The sequence below is a fragment of the Psilocybe cubensis genome, chromosome 8 (genome assembly GCF_017499595.1).
Source record: "Psilocybe cubensis strain MGC-MH-2018 chromosome 8, whole genome shotgun sequence".
In the NCBI taxonomy this organism is placed as follows: domain Eukaryota; kingdom Fungi; phylum Basidiomycota; class Agaricomycetes; order Agaricales; family Agrocybaceae; genus Psilocybe; species Psilocybe cubensis.
This window is the reverse complement of record NC_063006.1, coordinates 2,605,362-2,621,482: the sequence shown is the minus strand read 5'-3', so window position 1 is coordinate 2,621,482 and position 16,121 is coordinate 2,605,362. Positions and strand designations below refer to the sequence as shown.

At 47.0% G+C, this 16,121-nt stretch overlaps 6 protein-coding genes across 6 annotated transcripts; 5 read left to right on the top strand and 1 right to left on the bottom strand.

The window, feature by feature from the left end:
• Positions 1–630: 630 nt before the first annotated feature.
• JR316_0009298 (uncharacterized protein) lies at positions 631–914 on the bottom strand (the record flags this gene model as incomplete). Its single annotated transcript, XM_047895002.1, has 2 exons — positions 631–665; positions 740–914. The coding sequence occupies 2 exons, from the start codon at positions 912–914 to the stop codon at positions 631–633; spliced, it is 210 nt and encodes a 69-aa protein (XP_047746461.1).
• Positions 915–2,476: 1,562 nt separating this feature from the next.
• JR316_0009297 (uncharacterized protein) lies at positions 2,477–4,096 on the top strand (the record flags this gene model as incomplete). The annotated part of the gene is made up of 5 exons (XM_047895001.1): positions 2,477–2,525; positions 2,579–2,677; positions 2,737–3,631; positions 3,705–3,989; positions 4,057–4,096. The coding sequence occupies 5 exons, from the start codon at positions 2,477–2,479 to the stop codon at positions 4,094–4,096; spliced, it is 1,368 nt and encodes a 455-aa protein (XP_047746460.1).
• An 816-nt stretch (positions 4,097–4,912) lies between these two features.
• JR316_0009296 (uncharacterized protein) lies at positions 4,913–7,295 on the top strand (the record flags this gene model as incomplete). The annotated part of the gene is made up of 5 exons (XM_047895000.1): positions 4,913–4,970; positions 5,032–5,812; positions 5,872–5,946; positions 6,010–6,061; positions 7,146–7,295. 5 exons carry the CDS (start codon positions 4,913–4,915, stop codon positions 7,293–7,295), a joined length of 1,116 nt encoding a protein of 371 aa, XP_047746459.1.
• Positions 7,296–9,419: 2,124 nt separating this feature from the next.
• JR316_0009295 (uncharacterized protein) lies at positions 9,420–10,087 on the top strand (the record flags this gene model as incomplete). The annotated part of the gene is made up of 4 exons (XM_047894999.1): positions 9,420–9,517; positions 9,774–9,794; positions 9,845–10,029; positions 10,080–10,087. The coding sequence occupies 4 exons, from the start codon at positions 9,420–9,422 to the stop codon at positions 10,085–10,087; spliced, it is 312 nt and encodes a 103-aa protein (XP_047746458.1).
• Positions 10,088–10,211: 124 nt separating this feature from the next.
• Positions 10,212–10,636, top strand: JR316_0009294 (uncharacterized protein; the record flags this gene model as incomplete). The annotated part of the gene is made up of 4 exons (XM_047894998.1): positions 10,212–10,357; positions 10,416–10,422; positions 10,474–10,520; positions 10,573–10,636. 4 exons carry the CDS (start codon positions 10,212–10,214, stop codon positions 10,634–10,636), a joined length of 264 nt encoding a protein of 87 aa, XP_047746457.1.
• Positions 10,637–15,150: 4,514 nt separating this feature from the next.
• Positions 15,151–15,998, top strand: JR316_0009293 (uncharacterized protein; the record flags this gene model as incomplete). The annotated part of the gene is made up of 4 exons (XM_047894997.1): positions 15,151–15,386; positions 15,449–15,529; positions 15,601–15,646; positions 15,732–15,998. The coding sequence occupies 4 exons, from the start codon at positions 15,151–15,153 to the stop codon at positions 15,996–15,998; spliced, it is 630 nt and encodes a 209-aa protein (XP_047746456.1).
• Between the last annotated feature and the right edge of the window lie 123 nt (positions 15,999–16,121).

The following is a 16,121-nucleotide window of genomic DNA, read 5'->3' as shown; positions in this document are numbered from 1 at the left end:
AGGGAGTCCGGGTCCCATTCGACCCATATCAGAGAGCAGGTGCCGGCTGTTATAGGCACTGGATGGCGTATGCAACATACCAGCCGGCTACTCACAGGTGTACATATGTGATTATATTTGGGCCTGTAATTGCGTTCCACAAGGATGCTGCGGCGTTCTTCTGCAGTTAAAAAGTCAGGTAGGATCAAGGGGTGAAGGACGCTAGTTAGCTGACAGAGGTAAGGCAAGTGATGTGTTGGATATGAGAATGTAGAATAGGGGGAAACACGAAAGAATCCAGATCCCAGATGCACAAAGTTGACAGTGTGCGCCATCTCATCGTGAGTGAAGACTCCGAGAATAAGCAAATGTCCAATGATAGCGAAATACACAGACGCGCATACGCCCTCCCGCCCGCGAGGCATGGTGAACTGATCTGGAAGACCGTCTGTACCTGTACTTTTAGACATCCGTATGCTGCATGTCCAGTGTAGGCATCCCACAGTGCACCTTGTGCCAGCGCGTGATGGTCCTCGGGTGCTACGCTCTCGCCTTTGCCTTGAAATTTTCTCTCGCGTTGTTATTCTGTGGATGTTTACCACCATTTACAACACCATGGCTTTTCTGCATCGCCCTCCGAAACGTGCGGTGTTAAACCCTCATCCCCATCACAAGCTCTCCAATCCCTGAAAAAGTGTTGCCGAAATAAAAATATCAAAACCAGAATCCATACCAAGATCACAATCCACCACAAACTCACCAACACCTCGCCTAACAACCTCGTCTGCGGCCCATCCCGACACATCCGCGAAACTCATATCGGCGCTAAAAAGTGTGGTGGTGTACGCAGTCGTCCGCGCCGGGGAGATCCTATATTTCTTGGTGTACGTACCACTGCGGTGAGTGGGGGTGAGGGTGTGGTTTGAGTTTGACATTGGGCTGATATCCTTTGCCTTTCATCTTCTCTTCCCTCTCCCTCTCTCCCCGGGTGTGAGTGGTGATGGAGGGTCGAGACCGAGGTACTGATGGATTGGGAAAGAGCTGGCGCAGCTGGAGGTGAAGGTGTGACCTCGCTGTATCCTCATCCACAACCCTTCCACCGCACCCTCCGCCATTCACACCAACAGCAGCCCGACCAATATCCACTATGTTAATCTCTTTCAACTCCCTCGTCAGCGGTACCACATCCTCTCCATGCGCAATATCCACCCTAATATGTACTTGAAGGTGAGCAAGACCTGGAGGAAGCACCCTTTGAAAGGAACAACGTGGATGAAGTCGGACGTGTATTATGTGAGGAGGACGCAGTAGAGCGGGTGGTTTGGGGTTTATGTGGTGGTGGTGGTGCGGTTGAAGATGGGAACTGTGTGCGACACGTAAAGTACCACGTCTTCCAACTTTGTCGTCGAATGGCTGTTGACAATGACAAGTAAACTGTAAAAATCCCAAAAACGATTACTTACAAAAGCCAATATTATCCAGTATTATCCTTGAGTTGAGAATTGGAATATCTGTGAATTTTGAAGGGGGTAGCACAATTGATGTGGCTGGAAGCATAGGGAAATAGCAAGGAACCGTGTCAAGTTTGAGCCCACCTCACGCCTCGTTTCGTCGTCAAACAGCGGAGTTTCAAAGTGTACACGATTAATGCCGTCAAGCCGAACCGGATGTCGATTCAGGGCATGTTAATTTGTTATAGCAGCATCTTTTGTATCTTTCGACATTTTCAACTGTACTTTTCGAACTTCATAGTGCACGACGTTCTAGGACGTATGTTTATTTTAGTGAATTCAAGACTCCATGCCGCACGAGGAATAAATAATGTTTTTGCAAAATGCCTCGCAGTTGTAACCTTTTTACCTCAAGCCGGTATACAACAAGATTTTTTGGATTGGAACAGCGGTATCTGTCGTCTCCAAATTATGTCAACACACCGTCTCTACTTCATAACCTATGTGCTGCGCTTTAAAATTACCCCCTCCCAAACCTCGATCATACCTTTCCCTGCACTGCACTCAGTCTCTAGGAAAATTGCGTGTAATAGACTCTATTTGAGACAGCACATTCACATTGTTAAATCACCTACGCATGCCAGCCCGTAGTATGCCTTTTAGTTTAGAGTAGTGATAGGATCCGTTGCTGGATTAAGCGTGGAACACGGGATCAAAGTCGGTCAGGTCCGGTTCCGCCAGCTGGCTTGCATGAGGTTGGCATTCTATTTTTGTCGCTCGACGGAATGTATATTCCATACAATGAGGCTATCTGTCGCTGTCGTTTGTCTCTAAACATATCCTGGAGTGGATCGAGAATTAATGTGACACGAATCCGCGATGTTTGACTCATGGATACACGCAGGTGTCAATGTTGTTCTAGGGTACAATTTCCACGCGTGTCAACGCAATGACTCCGGACTTTTAAGGCAGACGAGTAGAAAGCGAGTTGTTAGAAACAAACATCACTTTTTGCATTTCACCACCCTCGTCTTCTCTGCTACTCAATGTCAAACTCAGGCGTTTCTCAGTCTGTCCCGACCGCTAGCGAATATAGTGAGCTTTAGGTATCCTATTCGAACGGCATGATGTTGATTTCGGTACATAAGCTTCCCAATACCATCGTACCGAACAATCTGTCTACGAAGACAGCAGGAACGTTCAGCAAAACCCAAAACAGGACTTCTTTGAAAGCAGTGGCTGGAATGGTAAGCTTAATACGTGACCAGTATCCATCTCCTACGTACGCTAATTATTCTAATCACAGAAGTCGAAGTTGATGACCATGGCTACCAGGAGACCTACTTGGACAATCTAGAATTACCTCTTGTTACCCCTAGCGATGCCAATCCATCCGCTGGTACTCGCGCACAGGCGGTCTTACAAATTCATGCGTTAAACTCTCAAATCATGCCGTTCTCTCATACTATTAAACCATCAACGTTTACCCAATCATCCCTATATGGTTCCACTTGTCATGGGACTGTTCCGGTTGCCCGTGAAGATGTTTTGAATTCCGTCGGGAAAACATTGCATCCTGCAGAACACACACCTGGGCATAGTCACTCCGGGGATGATTTATTTCATAATCTACGGCTTGATATGTTTGGCAATACACCATTTCCATCCCAACCTATCCCTCAAGCACCTCAAGATTCATTCCAACATAGTGATACGCCCTCTGCACTTCTGCCGCGTGATTATGTTGAACTCGCAAAAGAGTTACCAGCATTGAATCAAGTGATAGAAAAATGGACTGACCCTCTACTGGAAGTCTACGTGGCAACGGGAACAATTAATCCTGCGTTGCTGGCGCTGCCCGGCAAAACCCCGCATTTACAAGTGCCTCCGCATCGGCGCGAAAAGGTTCGGGATTTAGGGAGATACACCCCGTACGGAAGTCTTAAAAGGCACTCCAGGGAATATGTGCCCAGCGAGAGTGTAAACAGAAGTTCAAGCAGTGCAGAACGGGACCACAACGCCATGCCCCCAAAAGATAAACATCCTCCTCGTACTCGTTTCCGTCCATTTATAGAGACAGAAGCATACCCAGTCAATGATGAATTCCAGCACACGGAATCTAATGAAGCAAAAGGCTCCGGATTCAATTCCGTTGATCAGCGATTAACCTCAGGGAGGTCTGGCCCAGAAGATGCTCGAAGGTATATCCTGGCGCTTTGTCTCTGAAGAACTGGAATTGAGTGCTGATCTATCTGATATAACCTTAATTGACAGTCACGATGCCACCCCAAGAGCATCAAGAGGAAGAAATTCCTCCAAAAAAATGGGTTCTTCGAGTGAAAGCGCAAAGAAACGCGGGCGTACTGCCAGAGATGGTAGTGCTACGCAGCCTCATGAATTGGACACATTCGACAACGAATTGACAATGGAGGCACAGTCACAAAGGACGCCAGGCGCAGCTAGTGCACCACGTAGGCCTCGAGCTGTAGTGGCGCGCTTAGACTTTGTTACCGGGGAGGTAATGTCCCAAGGGAAACGAACTGATAAAACGAAGGGAAAGTAAGCACATCCTACCATTTAATAAATGATCCACTCATCTAGATTTCCGCAATAAGAGTCTCAACAGTTCTTCCCTAAATGCAACTGCAACGTATACAAAGGAGTAGGGGTTATATGACGATGAAATCGATGGAAGAGATGGGATGGTTCGGATAGAATCCGAGCATACTTTAAGATAATCAATCCATCATGCATCAAATGTAATATGTATATTTATCTTATCAGACCTTCTTTGAATTATATGATGTCATTGAAGCACAGATTGTAAATGGCTTGTGCTATCTACTTAAATGAGTCTATCATGGTCGAAAAGAGCCTTTGACTCTGCACAATGAGATCAACCTCATGGAACGGGTTATCAACGACAGTGAATAAAGAAAGCTACCCAACAGACAAGCCATCCTTTTTGGTAACTTAGTTTCTCTTTTAGGAGTGGCAGGTGCTAGGTGACATGTCAAAGATCGAGGGAGGCGGTGTTGCGTCGAATTGCGCAACCTCAAGGCCTCAAGGTTCACACGCATGAATGTACCTCGCTGCCATCACGCGACATGCCTGTGCCCTTGCCGTACAATGAATAAACGATGTCTGTCAAAAATGCCTCGAAGTTATAACATTTTGACCTCGAGTCTGTATAAAACAGGATTCTTTGGACTGGAACTGCGGTATTGATCATGAATGGGTACACTACTCCGGTGCGTCAGCACTGCATGGGAAATGAATAACAGCCTCAATAAATCACTTCGCATCCAACAAGTGTGTCAACCACTCAGTCAATTCAGGTAATTAGTGGAAGACTACAACCTCACGTACATACGCGCCGTCAGAACCCATCTCAAAGATTTAAATGACGCATTCTGTGATGTTCTTCACGTCAATTTTCTCCATCTCCTACAAAGAACGTTATCTTTGCAAACTCGCACATTATGGACAGGGCTTGCTCGCAATCTAAGAACCTAGGCCTGTTGGGAATCAACTCGCAAGGTATTGGTCAATTACAGCTCGTAAACACAAACTTTGCTTATCTGATGTTTCATTCCCACAGCGCCTAACGATACGATCTCCGGAAGTTTGACGACGTCTCTACAGCCACCCAACACCTCAGATTTTTCTGAATCCGTATTTCCTCATAATGCGATTCTTCCATATGAGGAATTGACGTTACCTTTGGATTCTATGCTCCCTCTTGCTGGCGATACATTCTACCCGGAGAGAAACGACACGGAACCGGGGGAGCTGAGTCAAGCATATGATGTTCCAAGTCAGAATCTACAGTCAGGACCTACCAATGATGAGTCTTCTATTCCTCATGAAATCAGTGGCAATGACTGGAGCAATGGTGACAGTACAACTTTGGGTACCATGCACCTTCAGGATGATATTCGTTTACCCGGCTCGTTTGACTGGGTGGAACGTGGCATGCATCCAGCGGGATGGAATGACGCCTACGATGTTCCATGTCAAAATCTGTCCAGAAATTTTCGTTCTATAATCGAGGAATCTGCTCTTCAGCTTCATACCAACAACAGCAGGAGTGAATGGAGCGATACTGGTGGTACAAGTCTTGGTACCACGCACCCTCATTTAAACCCATCTCCTTTCGTTGATCATAACATGCAGTTTGAGCAGCCACCCATAGTCACTGCGCCTCAAAGAAATCCACCGTCGCATAGGAGACTCAGTCATAACATGATGTCCCAGGCAGCATTATCCGCACCAGCGAGTGAAAAAAACCAAAATATCTTAACATTTGAGCCAGAAGTGGTCCCAATAATGGGAATACACCCTATGGAATCACAAGGCTATGACACAATATACCCCCAAAGGTAAGAATTTTGGTTTTCCCCCTCACATTGAATGAATGTCTGATTCATGGAATGGATAGCCAATCAAGCAGTGTAGGAAAGCCCAGGAAGAGAAAACGGGGGGACGAGCCGCTTCCAAGCGGCAGTGGATCGAGGTACGTGCTTGCGAACTAGTGATCAACTGCTGATGGCTGATATGTTGCGTGTGACGCCTCTAGGTCCCCAAAAGCCTCAAAGAAAGCGAAAGAGGAGCAGATGAAACCGGAGATAGTGTGCGTCTGCCTACAGCTGGGAGCGGATGGCGAACCGTTGCCTTTTGAGACATATTATGGTGCCCGAAGGTGCCCAGGAAGAGGATGTTGGTCAAAGGAATCGATGACACTGGCAGTGAGATGTGTGCATTGTCATAGAATAGTAGAGTAGATAAGTACTCACATAGGCTTCTACTTTTATACAAAATTTCATCCATTGTTCCTCAACTGAGTAGATAGCAGGACAGTGGACCAAGTGTTTGGAAGCAGAGGCATTAATGGGAAGAGGTTAGGAGTGCAAGGAGCATGCTGGTCGTGCACATGCCATCCAAATATATTTATCTGATTCCCACCGACGATGTGATTGGTCATGGTGCGATAATTAAGGAAACAAGAGTGTCTTCAGCGATCTTTCATCTGCTTCTGCAAAGAATCAGATAAATGGATGAGAAGTCAAAAAGTGGCATATTCAAGGGAAGCACTTTGAAAATTAGAATTTAAATGCCATACGACTAGACACGTTGAATCTATTAAGTACATGTATTTTAACCTCCACAGCTTCAGAAAAGTCAGCTGTTCGAAGCATCCAATATTAATTTTGATATCGACTGTTATCCGTACACACGGTGGGGAATGACAGCGAAATTGTCCTCTAGGTAAGAACACACATATGCACACACATATCAAGTTTATCTGTCTATACCTTCAAAGGCGAGTTCTATATCTCACCAAACCAGGGCGGATCTTTAAGAACTACTGCCTTGATGTGGTACAGAAGAGGACATGCACATACGGGTGATACAAAAATTCTTTGAAAAAAGGGGTCAATTTGAATAGATATATGTATGGTTATAATCATGGCATTCCTGACGGGGGCTGCGGGGAGACAATGCACCAAAGGAAAAAGCGCGTCGCTATACATAGATAACGAAACCAAAGTCCTAAGTTACAGTGACAGAGTGGTCAGCGAAGAAGAATGAGAATGCGCCGAAAAAAGACGCGCTGAAGGTGGTTTAGGGTGCTGCTATCGATATTGCATATCATCATCATTTACACATGTTGTTGCAAAGTACGAGGGAAGACACCCTGACGCATCTTCCTAGCAAAAGAAGGGGGTCCCAGTCCATGCGGCTCACATCGGAGGAGAGCTGGTGGCTAAGGATTGGAGACAGTGGATAAAAACCGAAGACAAACCTCTATGGCGCATGCAAACGGCATTTGGTGCATTCAATTACTCAAACTTGTACATGTAATCGTGTTTGCGTCCAATACAAAGCGAGCACAAGGTTATCTCGAGATGGAGGCGCAAAAATGATTTACATGCGCCATTCTTTCTGCAGTTAGAAAGTAGGGTAGGGGTAATGGAGGAAAAAGGATCTCACAATGTAAAGGGAGAGATGATGAAAATATGAACAAAGAAAAAGGTGAGCAAACACGAAGGAGTCAAGGTCTGGAAACGCCCATGTGCGCCACAAATCGCATCGAGAGTGTAGACTGTGAGAACAGCTGAACATTTAAAGATGACACAATGGCAGTTAATGGGAAGGACCGTGCCACTGACGCACCAATGACGGACAACGAAGATCAGTTCCTTCTTTCTTCTTTCAAATCCATCACAAACCGTAAGACCGAAGCCCATTGTCAGTGCCTGTATGTATATGAGTTATTCTGTATGTGCAAGGGTGGTACATAGCAAAGATTGCACTTCTGAGAAGGGAGGAAACTGCAACAGACGGTGATGATGAATGAGGATGCTTCCGAGGTAAGTAAATGGAGAGAAACACTCACCTGTATACACACCTAAAGATCGCAGTGCCTCCACCAATTTTGAGAGATTCACAGTGGAGCATGCCCTGACCGAACCTCTCCTTTAAGGCGTGAGGTGAGTGTCGACAGTCAAAAGCAACACAAAGGCGCGAATGAGTAGCACAGTCCAATCAAAGGGATAAACGGAAAGCGTGGCGTGGCACTTGGGTATTGCCTCAGACAATGATAGCGCACCAAGGCCGCTTCAACGACGCACCTATGCCGGTGCCCAACCCTCCTCCTCCTCCACTGCCGCCACTCCCGTCTGCAGAAACAGAAGCAGCAGCGGAGTACATCACCTGCTTATCCATATATGAACCCGCACCCGCCCGCATCATCATCCGGTTCCCTGTTGGAATCTGCATCTGCATCCATCTTCACATGGCCATCGCCATCCTAATCGACGTGAGCTTCTGTTGCTAGTGTTGCTTCCCTAGCTGTAGCTGACTCCGAGTACAATCCTTAAAACTCTACGTACCCATGCTCTATGAAGATGAGTCCGTACTGTCCGGGTCCGTGTCTGCGCATTGCGCAAAACCCAAAACCAATATTGTGTTGCAATGTATCCGTATATTTTAGCCCGTAAGCAGCTTCGGGTGCACTGAATTCTGAAACCGGTACTGATGAATAAATGACCGCAACTGAATCAAGTAGTACCTTAGAAGCGCAGCGCCTATAGCACGTCTCGTAAACCATAAAAAATCCCAAAGAAGATTACTTACAAAGGCTTACTTTATCTGTGAATTTCAATTGGGAATATCAGTGAAACTTGAAGGGCGTAGCACATTCGATGTGGCTGGAAGCATAGGGATATAGGGAACGGGGTTTCTAGTTCAGAGTGCATGTCACCGTGTCAAGTCGCGTTCACGTCTCGCTCCGCCGTAAACAATCGGAGTTTTAATGTGGTCACCACGCATGTGAATTATGCCGTCAAGCCGAACGGGGCGTCAATTACCTTGAAGTCATCGTAATTATCGACCTTGATTCCAGCTTTAAACAGGATATTTCGTCTAGTAAGTTTGTTATTTACCCATAAGACGCCAATCCCGGTTTGTCCTGTATTGCGCGTGTACTGATGACGTACAAATCACCCTTTTTAGTAATTCAAGTTCTCTTTTCGGAGTGGCGGATGACATGTCAGAGATCGAGAGAGGCTGGAAACAAACAAGAACATGCCCTGAGAGGGTATAAGAATCGGACGGACAGGAAAAGAGACCCCCATCGTCTCTTGACTTTCTTCCACTGTCATCCCACTACATTTCGGAAGACCTACTGCATATATCTTTGACGACGATGTCGACTCTTATCCTTGTGTTAGCTTCAATCCACCAAGGTAAGTTAAAGACAGCCCGCCTTTATCAAACTTTCTAATAACATTGTTTGGTAGCACTTTCATCATCCCGCCTTGAGCTATCTTCACTGTTATTGGCCTGACATCTCCTCACATGCGTAAGTCCATCTCGCCTAGGTTAAAACGCCTCTCACAACGCCTCACAGCAATTTCATCAACCCGCCCTGGACCAACCAACGTCTGTCCCATCTCCCTAACAGCGACTAACCAGCCCCACACAATGCAGGCTCACACACACACAACGGTCAAGAAGCCCAGCACAGAAGTATACCACTCCATCCTGGTCGCGTATCTTCAGTCTGCTGGTGTCAGGCTGGAGTGCGCGATTGTCTTATGACATGCGGGGCAGCTGAAATTTGACCCTACCCGCTCGATGTGTGGCACCCCCCCCGCCGCCACCCCTGTTAATCGGGGGTCGTGGAAACCAGGGGGTGAGGTACGGAGTGCTGGTTGGTTCGCCCACCCCCCTAAGCAGTAGCGGTAGATTTGCAGGACATCGTCGCTTCTACCGTGAATCGCAGGGGTGGAGATTGATAAAAGCTTGCTTTGGACCTTGTGTGTTGGGTGGGCCTAGGCAAGTGGTGGTTGGCGTCAGGTCAGTTTAACCCTTTGGTTGTTTGATATGGTTGACTTATTCCTCCGCAGCCTCAGACGATATGACCATACCGTACAGTGTTGGACAACTGGTGCAATCCCATGCAACCTTACATATGTTCAACATCTTCAATTCCTCAAGTTTGATTTATTGCATTTTTGCTTATTGTTTTGTGCTGTAGTATCATACCGGTTTGGTTGGGATATGGACAAACATTATGTGGAAAGGGCCCTCAGTGAGTATCTAATGTCCATTAGTCTTTCAACTTTTGAGATGCAATGTTAGAGACATAGAGTTATCCTCCTTATAGTCGAAATATCCATTGCCCTGTCGTGTCTTTGGAAAGATCATGACTGGTGGGTTTAGTATCCCTCTGACAGTACCATCTAATTTCGCCCCCGCAGAGCTGCTTTTCTAATGGCCTATCCTTCTGCACTTCAACCGCATTATAACTTGTCACACTCAGTGCATCTACTATTCGCTCATTGGCATACATCGGATCACCAATCGAGTAGCCATTCGCTGTCAGGTCAGATCTTGGAGTACTTGTTTCCTTTTCGTATGTGAGTCCGCCCGTCAATTAACGTTTCTCATTAAGCCTAATCTTGTTTACTATCTTAGCTGTCTCGTTTTTGCTTTTGCTTTCGCTTATATTCGTTTTGGTTTTGTTTTAAAGTAGTTAATAGCTTATGCGTCAGGTCTTTACGTGGAAAGATCTCTTCTCTGGTGAGTGTAAGCTGTGGCTTCTTTAATTCATCGTCTCAATATGTTATCCCAGGTGTTCACGACTCGTACCCCCATACAACTCCACTAAACTTCTGCCTTCGTCATCACAAAAATAATCAAGGCTTGGGGGGTAATCTATTCCGCCACACAAGTCTCCAAATGAATACAGTCGGCAATTATCAAGTGCTTTTAAACATAAACATCAAAGCACACTATCGCGTCCGATGCCACGCTATGAGAGCACCCCCAGCTCTGTCAAACACCCGAGTCTCAAGAGATCTGATGCGTTTGACCTCATTATTCTAAGTAAGTTTGCCTTCTACTTTCATTATGATATGAATATACTAACTTCTCGTTAGATTCTCTGTTGTTTCTTTTTCTTTCTAAGTAGGTAGATAAGATACTCACAGCCGTCCGTGATCCAAAAACACAATCACAGCGTATACTGTCGCCAGTTGAAGTTGCCACTTACAGCTATGCTCGACAGACCTTCTCTCATACATTTGTATTCCCTTTTTCAATGCTTGCACTTGTTATCGTTCCGAATGCGTTGTTGTAATATCTAGTAGAACACGTTAGTCGGGCTTCTAATACCACGCATACTTTATTCGGAATGAACGCGGTGTCTCCTGAGCAAAGTACTGAAATTATATGGTTTATATATAGAGTTTTGAGACGAATTGAGCGACCACAAGCTGACTATCTATGACTACGACTATGACTATGTGCCTCTATGTGCCTTGGTAGTAGCAGCAGGGAACGGTAGTGAACTGTCCACTTTGTAAGATACAAATATGCACGCTGCGCACGGCAAGCATATCTGTCTATTGCTACAAAGGCGCGCTCTGTGTCCTGCCTCGAGGGGAGGACATTGGAGAAACGCTGCCTTGATGTGATAGAGCAGAAGACAAGCCGTGCGGGTGATATGTAGTTGGGTAGGAAGTTTGTTGAGAGTGTACGAAATTGTAGAATGGCGCATGCAAGAAATCATATCCTCCATATACGTTACTCGAAGGTGTACCTGAGGAAAATCATGGCATCGCATTTGCAGTTACACGTTGCGTGTCCGTTTGCAGGGACGCAGGTGTGATGCAAATAGGAGCGAGAGTCTAAGCCTGAGGTTATCCTTCGAGATCCGGGCGCGATATGATTCGTGATTTGCATGTGCCGTTCTTGGGAGTGTTTCTGCAATGGTAAGTTAGCAAGGGGTGACGGGGGAGTGTAAGCGATGTTGGATGCATGAAAGGGGCCGACAAGACAGACAAAGGCATCATCATGCATCATGATCCGAAAACGCCCGCGCGTGGTAGACGATACCGTATCACATCGCATCGCGACTGAAGACTCGGAAAACAAGTCATTGTCCAACGATGTATGAAATAGACATACGCACATACGCGCGCCTGCCGATATGGTGCAATCTACTGCAAAGTGGGAGGGGATGCGTTGTCAGTGGCACGGGAGCTTGGATGCAAGTGGACATCTATCGACCGGAGCAAGCTGAGTCAAAATGGCCCCCAGACTTTGAATGTACCTACACACAGTGGCTGACGAGCGTAGATGCGCTTGAAGATCCATTTCCGTGCGTGATATACGTGTGTAATGGTGATGATCTGATAAAACCCGGAACGGTGAGAACTAATAGGAAAGGTGCCACTGACGAACCAGACGGCGAATATGAATTTCTTGAAAGATATCGCGCTCTGTAATGGTGGTAAAGGTGTCTTGACATGAGTTACTCGTAGTTTTCAGACTTGCTGGAACATCCTGAAACGCTCGGTCTAGCAGGGTATGCAAAGTGTGTGGCACATCGCGATGGTGTCACTGATGAGCAAACCAACAATGAGGCGTACAGAGGAAATTCAAGATAAATGCTAACCTTTAAGCTTTATCTCTAAACTGAACGCCTCCAAAAAGAGTTTGAGAGTGGCGAAAGCTTTGAGGTGAGTGTTGCACAAAGAAACGCGATCGAGCGCAGTCGATGGGATAAATAGGCGGAGTTTGAATGCGCGGCGCTATTCCGACATACCTCCGACAGAGACTCAGACTGGAGGGAGATCCCAGTATTCTTTGAAAGCGCAAATCCCCCATTTATGTGCATTCTAAGCTCCCATGTGCATTCACCGCGGACTCGGACATGTCTGTGTCTAAGAAGCTTTTCAGCCAGCAAGCACACTATCGCCTGCGCATTATCTCTCCTCGCATTCTTCTTCATCATGCTCCTCCAAGTCCCTGACCGCCCCCCCAGAAGCCTCCTCCGCGCGTCCCAAAAGCGCATCCCCGAAGCCTATACCATACCCGCACTGAGAAACGTGACGGCCCTCACGGACGTTACGCCAAGGAGACCCTGTTTTTATTGGTGTGCGTAGCACTGCAGGTGCGGGGCGGATACGGTGGGTGAGAGTTTTATGATGCGAGTTGGCTTTGATATCAGAATTGCACTATTTCCCTTTATCCTTCTCCGTCTCATTTTCTCCAGTCTCTCTTCCCCTCCCCGTTTCCCTTTCCGTCCCCCTCCACCCCTGCCTCTGTCACTTTTATCTCTGTCTCCCGCCCCATCAACATAATTGCCTTCTTCCCCTTTCCAGGATTGACGTGTAAGCATCCACGACGGTACACTCCACTCACACGAACCACCCCATTTTGGTGCATGTACAGAAAAAGAGGTCGACGGAGTGTGGGGAGGCATCTGCTAGATGGGATGTGTCGAGGTATACATGAGCGCTGGCGCTGGTAGAGGCGGAGGTGGAGGTGGATAAAGACAGCGCAGACACAGGTACGTCACGGTCCTCCATCTCACTCCTTCCGTTCCTTTCCCTCCAAACCCCGTACACGAACCCGCACCTGCCGTCTCAGCTTCCGCAACACCTATTGCACTGTGCTCCAACCCCCTCATCTCATCAACAACATAGCATGATCCCATCCACCCCATACCGCTCCACTCCACCCACCCTACAAGCTGCCTGAGCGTCGTACCCACACACGCGTTGGACGCGGGGGAAATGTTCAAAAATGCGGCGCCTCAGGCCTGAGGGCAAGGGAATCGACGTCGGGTATCTGTATGCGGACGGAATGCGACGAGCGCGCCAGGTGTTGCGTCATGTGGGTGTCAGCTTCTGTTCCAGGTGGTGGTGTTTTAGCTGTAGCTGACTACGAGCTTCGTTCGATATCTTGTGGTTGTGTACATGCGCTTCGTGATGAGGAGTGCACCTTTGTTCGTATTAGCGTCATGATACGCATGTTCAAAAACATGAAAAATCCCAACAATTTAAACATTGCTTACGATTCAGGGAGTATACATCGTTGGTAGAGTGGCAACCAGATCATTAGAGTTGAATGTGGCTGGAAGCATGTTTGTACAAATTGTGAGTCACAGCATCAAGTCGAAGTCCACCTCCTTCCGCCGTGAACGTGAACAGGCGGAGTTCTAATGTGATGTACTGCGCATCATGCCGTCAAGCCGAACAAGTACAGTTCTGACAATTACCTTGAAGTCGATGTGTGGATCGCCACTGGCAATCATCAAGCTCGAGGTCAATTAACTGAATTTCATTTCCTATTCTTTATAGCTCCAATCGTATACCTCAACCGTGAACGCCGTTACACATCCATCTCTAAGGAGTTGGACCCGACCCAATATCACACTTCCAAGACGACTTGCTCTCATCCAAACCATGAACGACATCTCCAGGATCATCAATTGGTCAATTTCACTCCCTTGTAGTGTCCATGGTTCCGGAACTTGAAGATACACAGCCTACACCGCCGTCCAACATTGACTTTGAAATGGTCACCACCGGCGCGAAACCGTCGTTCAATAGGGTCAGACGGAGACGTTCAGCAAGGCCGGAAGAAGCCTGTAAATCAAAGCGAGATTGGACGGACGGTGTATAGGCTCCCCGCGCGGAGATTCCGATATGATTTGGCGCTGTAGAGAATGTAATGAGAGGTGTAGCGGATATATTTTGAGAGGTTTGTCAATATTGTAGGAATCGGGATTGTAGCTTCGATGAGCGTGTAGATGCGAGTGGGAGGGACGGTGTACGGGAACGACACTTGGAACGGAAAGATGGGTAAATGAATTATGATTCGAAAGGTATTTTAAGAAAGTCATGATGTCTGGGATACTGAGTATATTTAAATGAGCATTTTCCTGGTTCGACGTCGGGATAGAGGAACACCCCAAGACGCCGAAAAACATCCGATTGCGAATACAGGACTCTGGCTCATGCAAGCTATCCGGTTAGTTATCATGATTGGCCGTGACATACGAATGGCTCCGAGATTTACCTAGCAGATAGGTTTACACCGTTTGGAATTCGACCCCTGTTTTTCAGAGAGATGAGTTGCGGATTGGGCGAGATTGTCATTGGGGGACCGTGACTACAAAGCATCACACGCATATCCACCTAACTTCCACCACGTTGCGCAGTGGATGATGCGCATGCCGCAAGAGGGACGAGGAAGGAATGATGTCGGTCAAACTGATTCGAAGTGAGATTTTGTCCACGAGTCGGTATAAAACTGGATTTTTTGGACTGGAACAGTGGTATCGACACGTATAGATACACTCCAGTGTGCCGAATATTTTCATCTCCCTCACCGAACACACACTCTCACCCATACAGTAATGTCTGGTCCAGACGAAACGCGGCGGGTTTCATCGCAAGCCACAATCGGTCTGCCTCAAGCAGCGGCACAGTTTCAGAGAGGAAGTAACCACAGCACAACAGCACAGCCAATGTTATCTCACCAGGAGAGAGAATCTAGGACTGAAATTTTTACATTTGATTTGGAGGAGATTCCAGAAACTGGAATACTGCCCCCAGCCAGAGCGCACGGGCGCGATCCAGCCCAAAATCAAAGGTATGAAATTTTTGCCTTTTTTCCCTCTCGTTGGATATATGTCTGATTCATGGAGTGAGTAGGAAATCAAACGAGAGCCAGGACAGAGTGTCCAGGAAGAGAAACCAGGGGGATGAGCCGCTTCAGAGCGGTAGTGGGTCAAGGTACGTGTCTGAAAACTTCTTTAATGAACGTCGCTGTTGACTGATATGCTGCATGTTGTTCTTGTTTCTAGCATCGCAGATAGTCATGGCAAACTCGAAGTATCAAATTATGATACCGTCAGTTCACCCATCAAAGTGACTGCCAATAGCGCTGAAGAAACGATGTCCACATGTAAATGACCCATCTTTATATTGTGAAAAGTTCACTTATGCCATCACAATTCCAGAAGATACACCTCCCACGCAACCGTCAAATATTGACTCTGCAATATCCCGGGCCTCGGGCGTGAAACGGGCATTTCATGGAATCCGACAGGGACGTTCAGCACGGAAGAAGACTGCAAAGCAAGACTCCCTGGGACGTACAGTGCTTAATAGCCCCGGGCGGGATTCCGCTCTGATTTATTGCTGTGGATTACGCAATGAGAGGCGCAGCAGATATATATTGAGGGGTTTGTCAATATTTTAAGAATTGGGATTGTAGCTTAGATGAGCATGTAGATGGGAGGGAACGGTGTATGGGAACTGCAATAGGAACGGAAAAATGGGTATATGAGAAAGGCATGCTGTCTGGGATACTGAATATATTTAA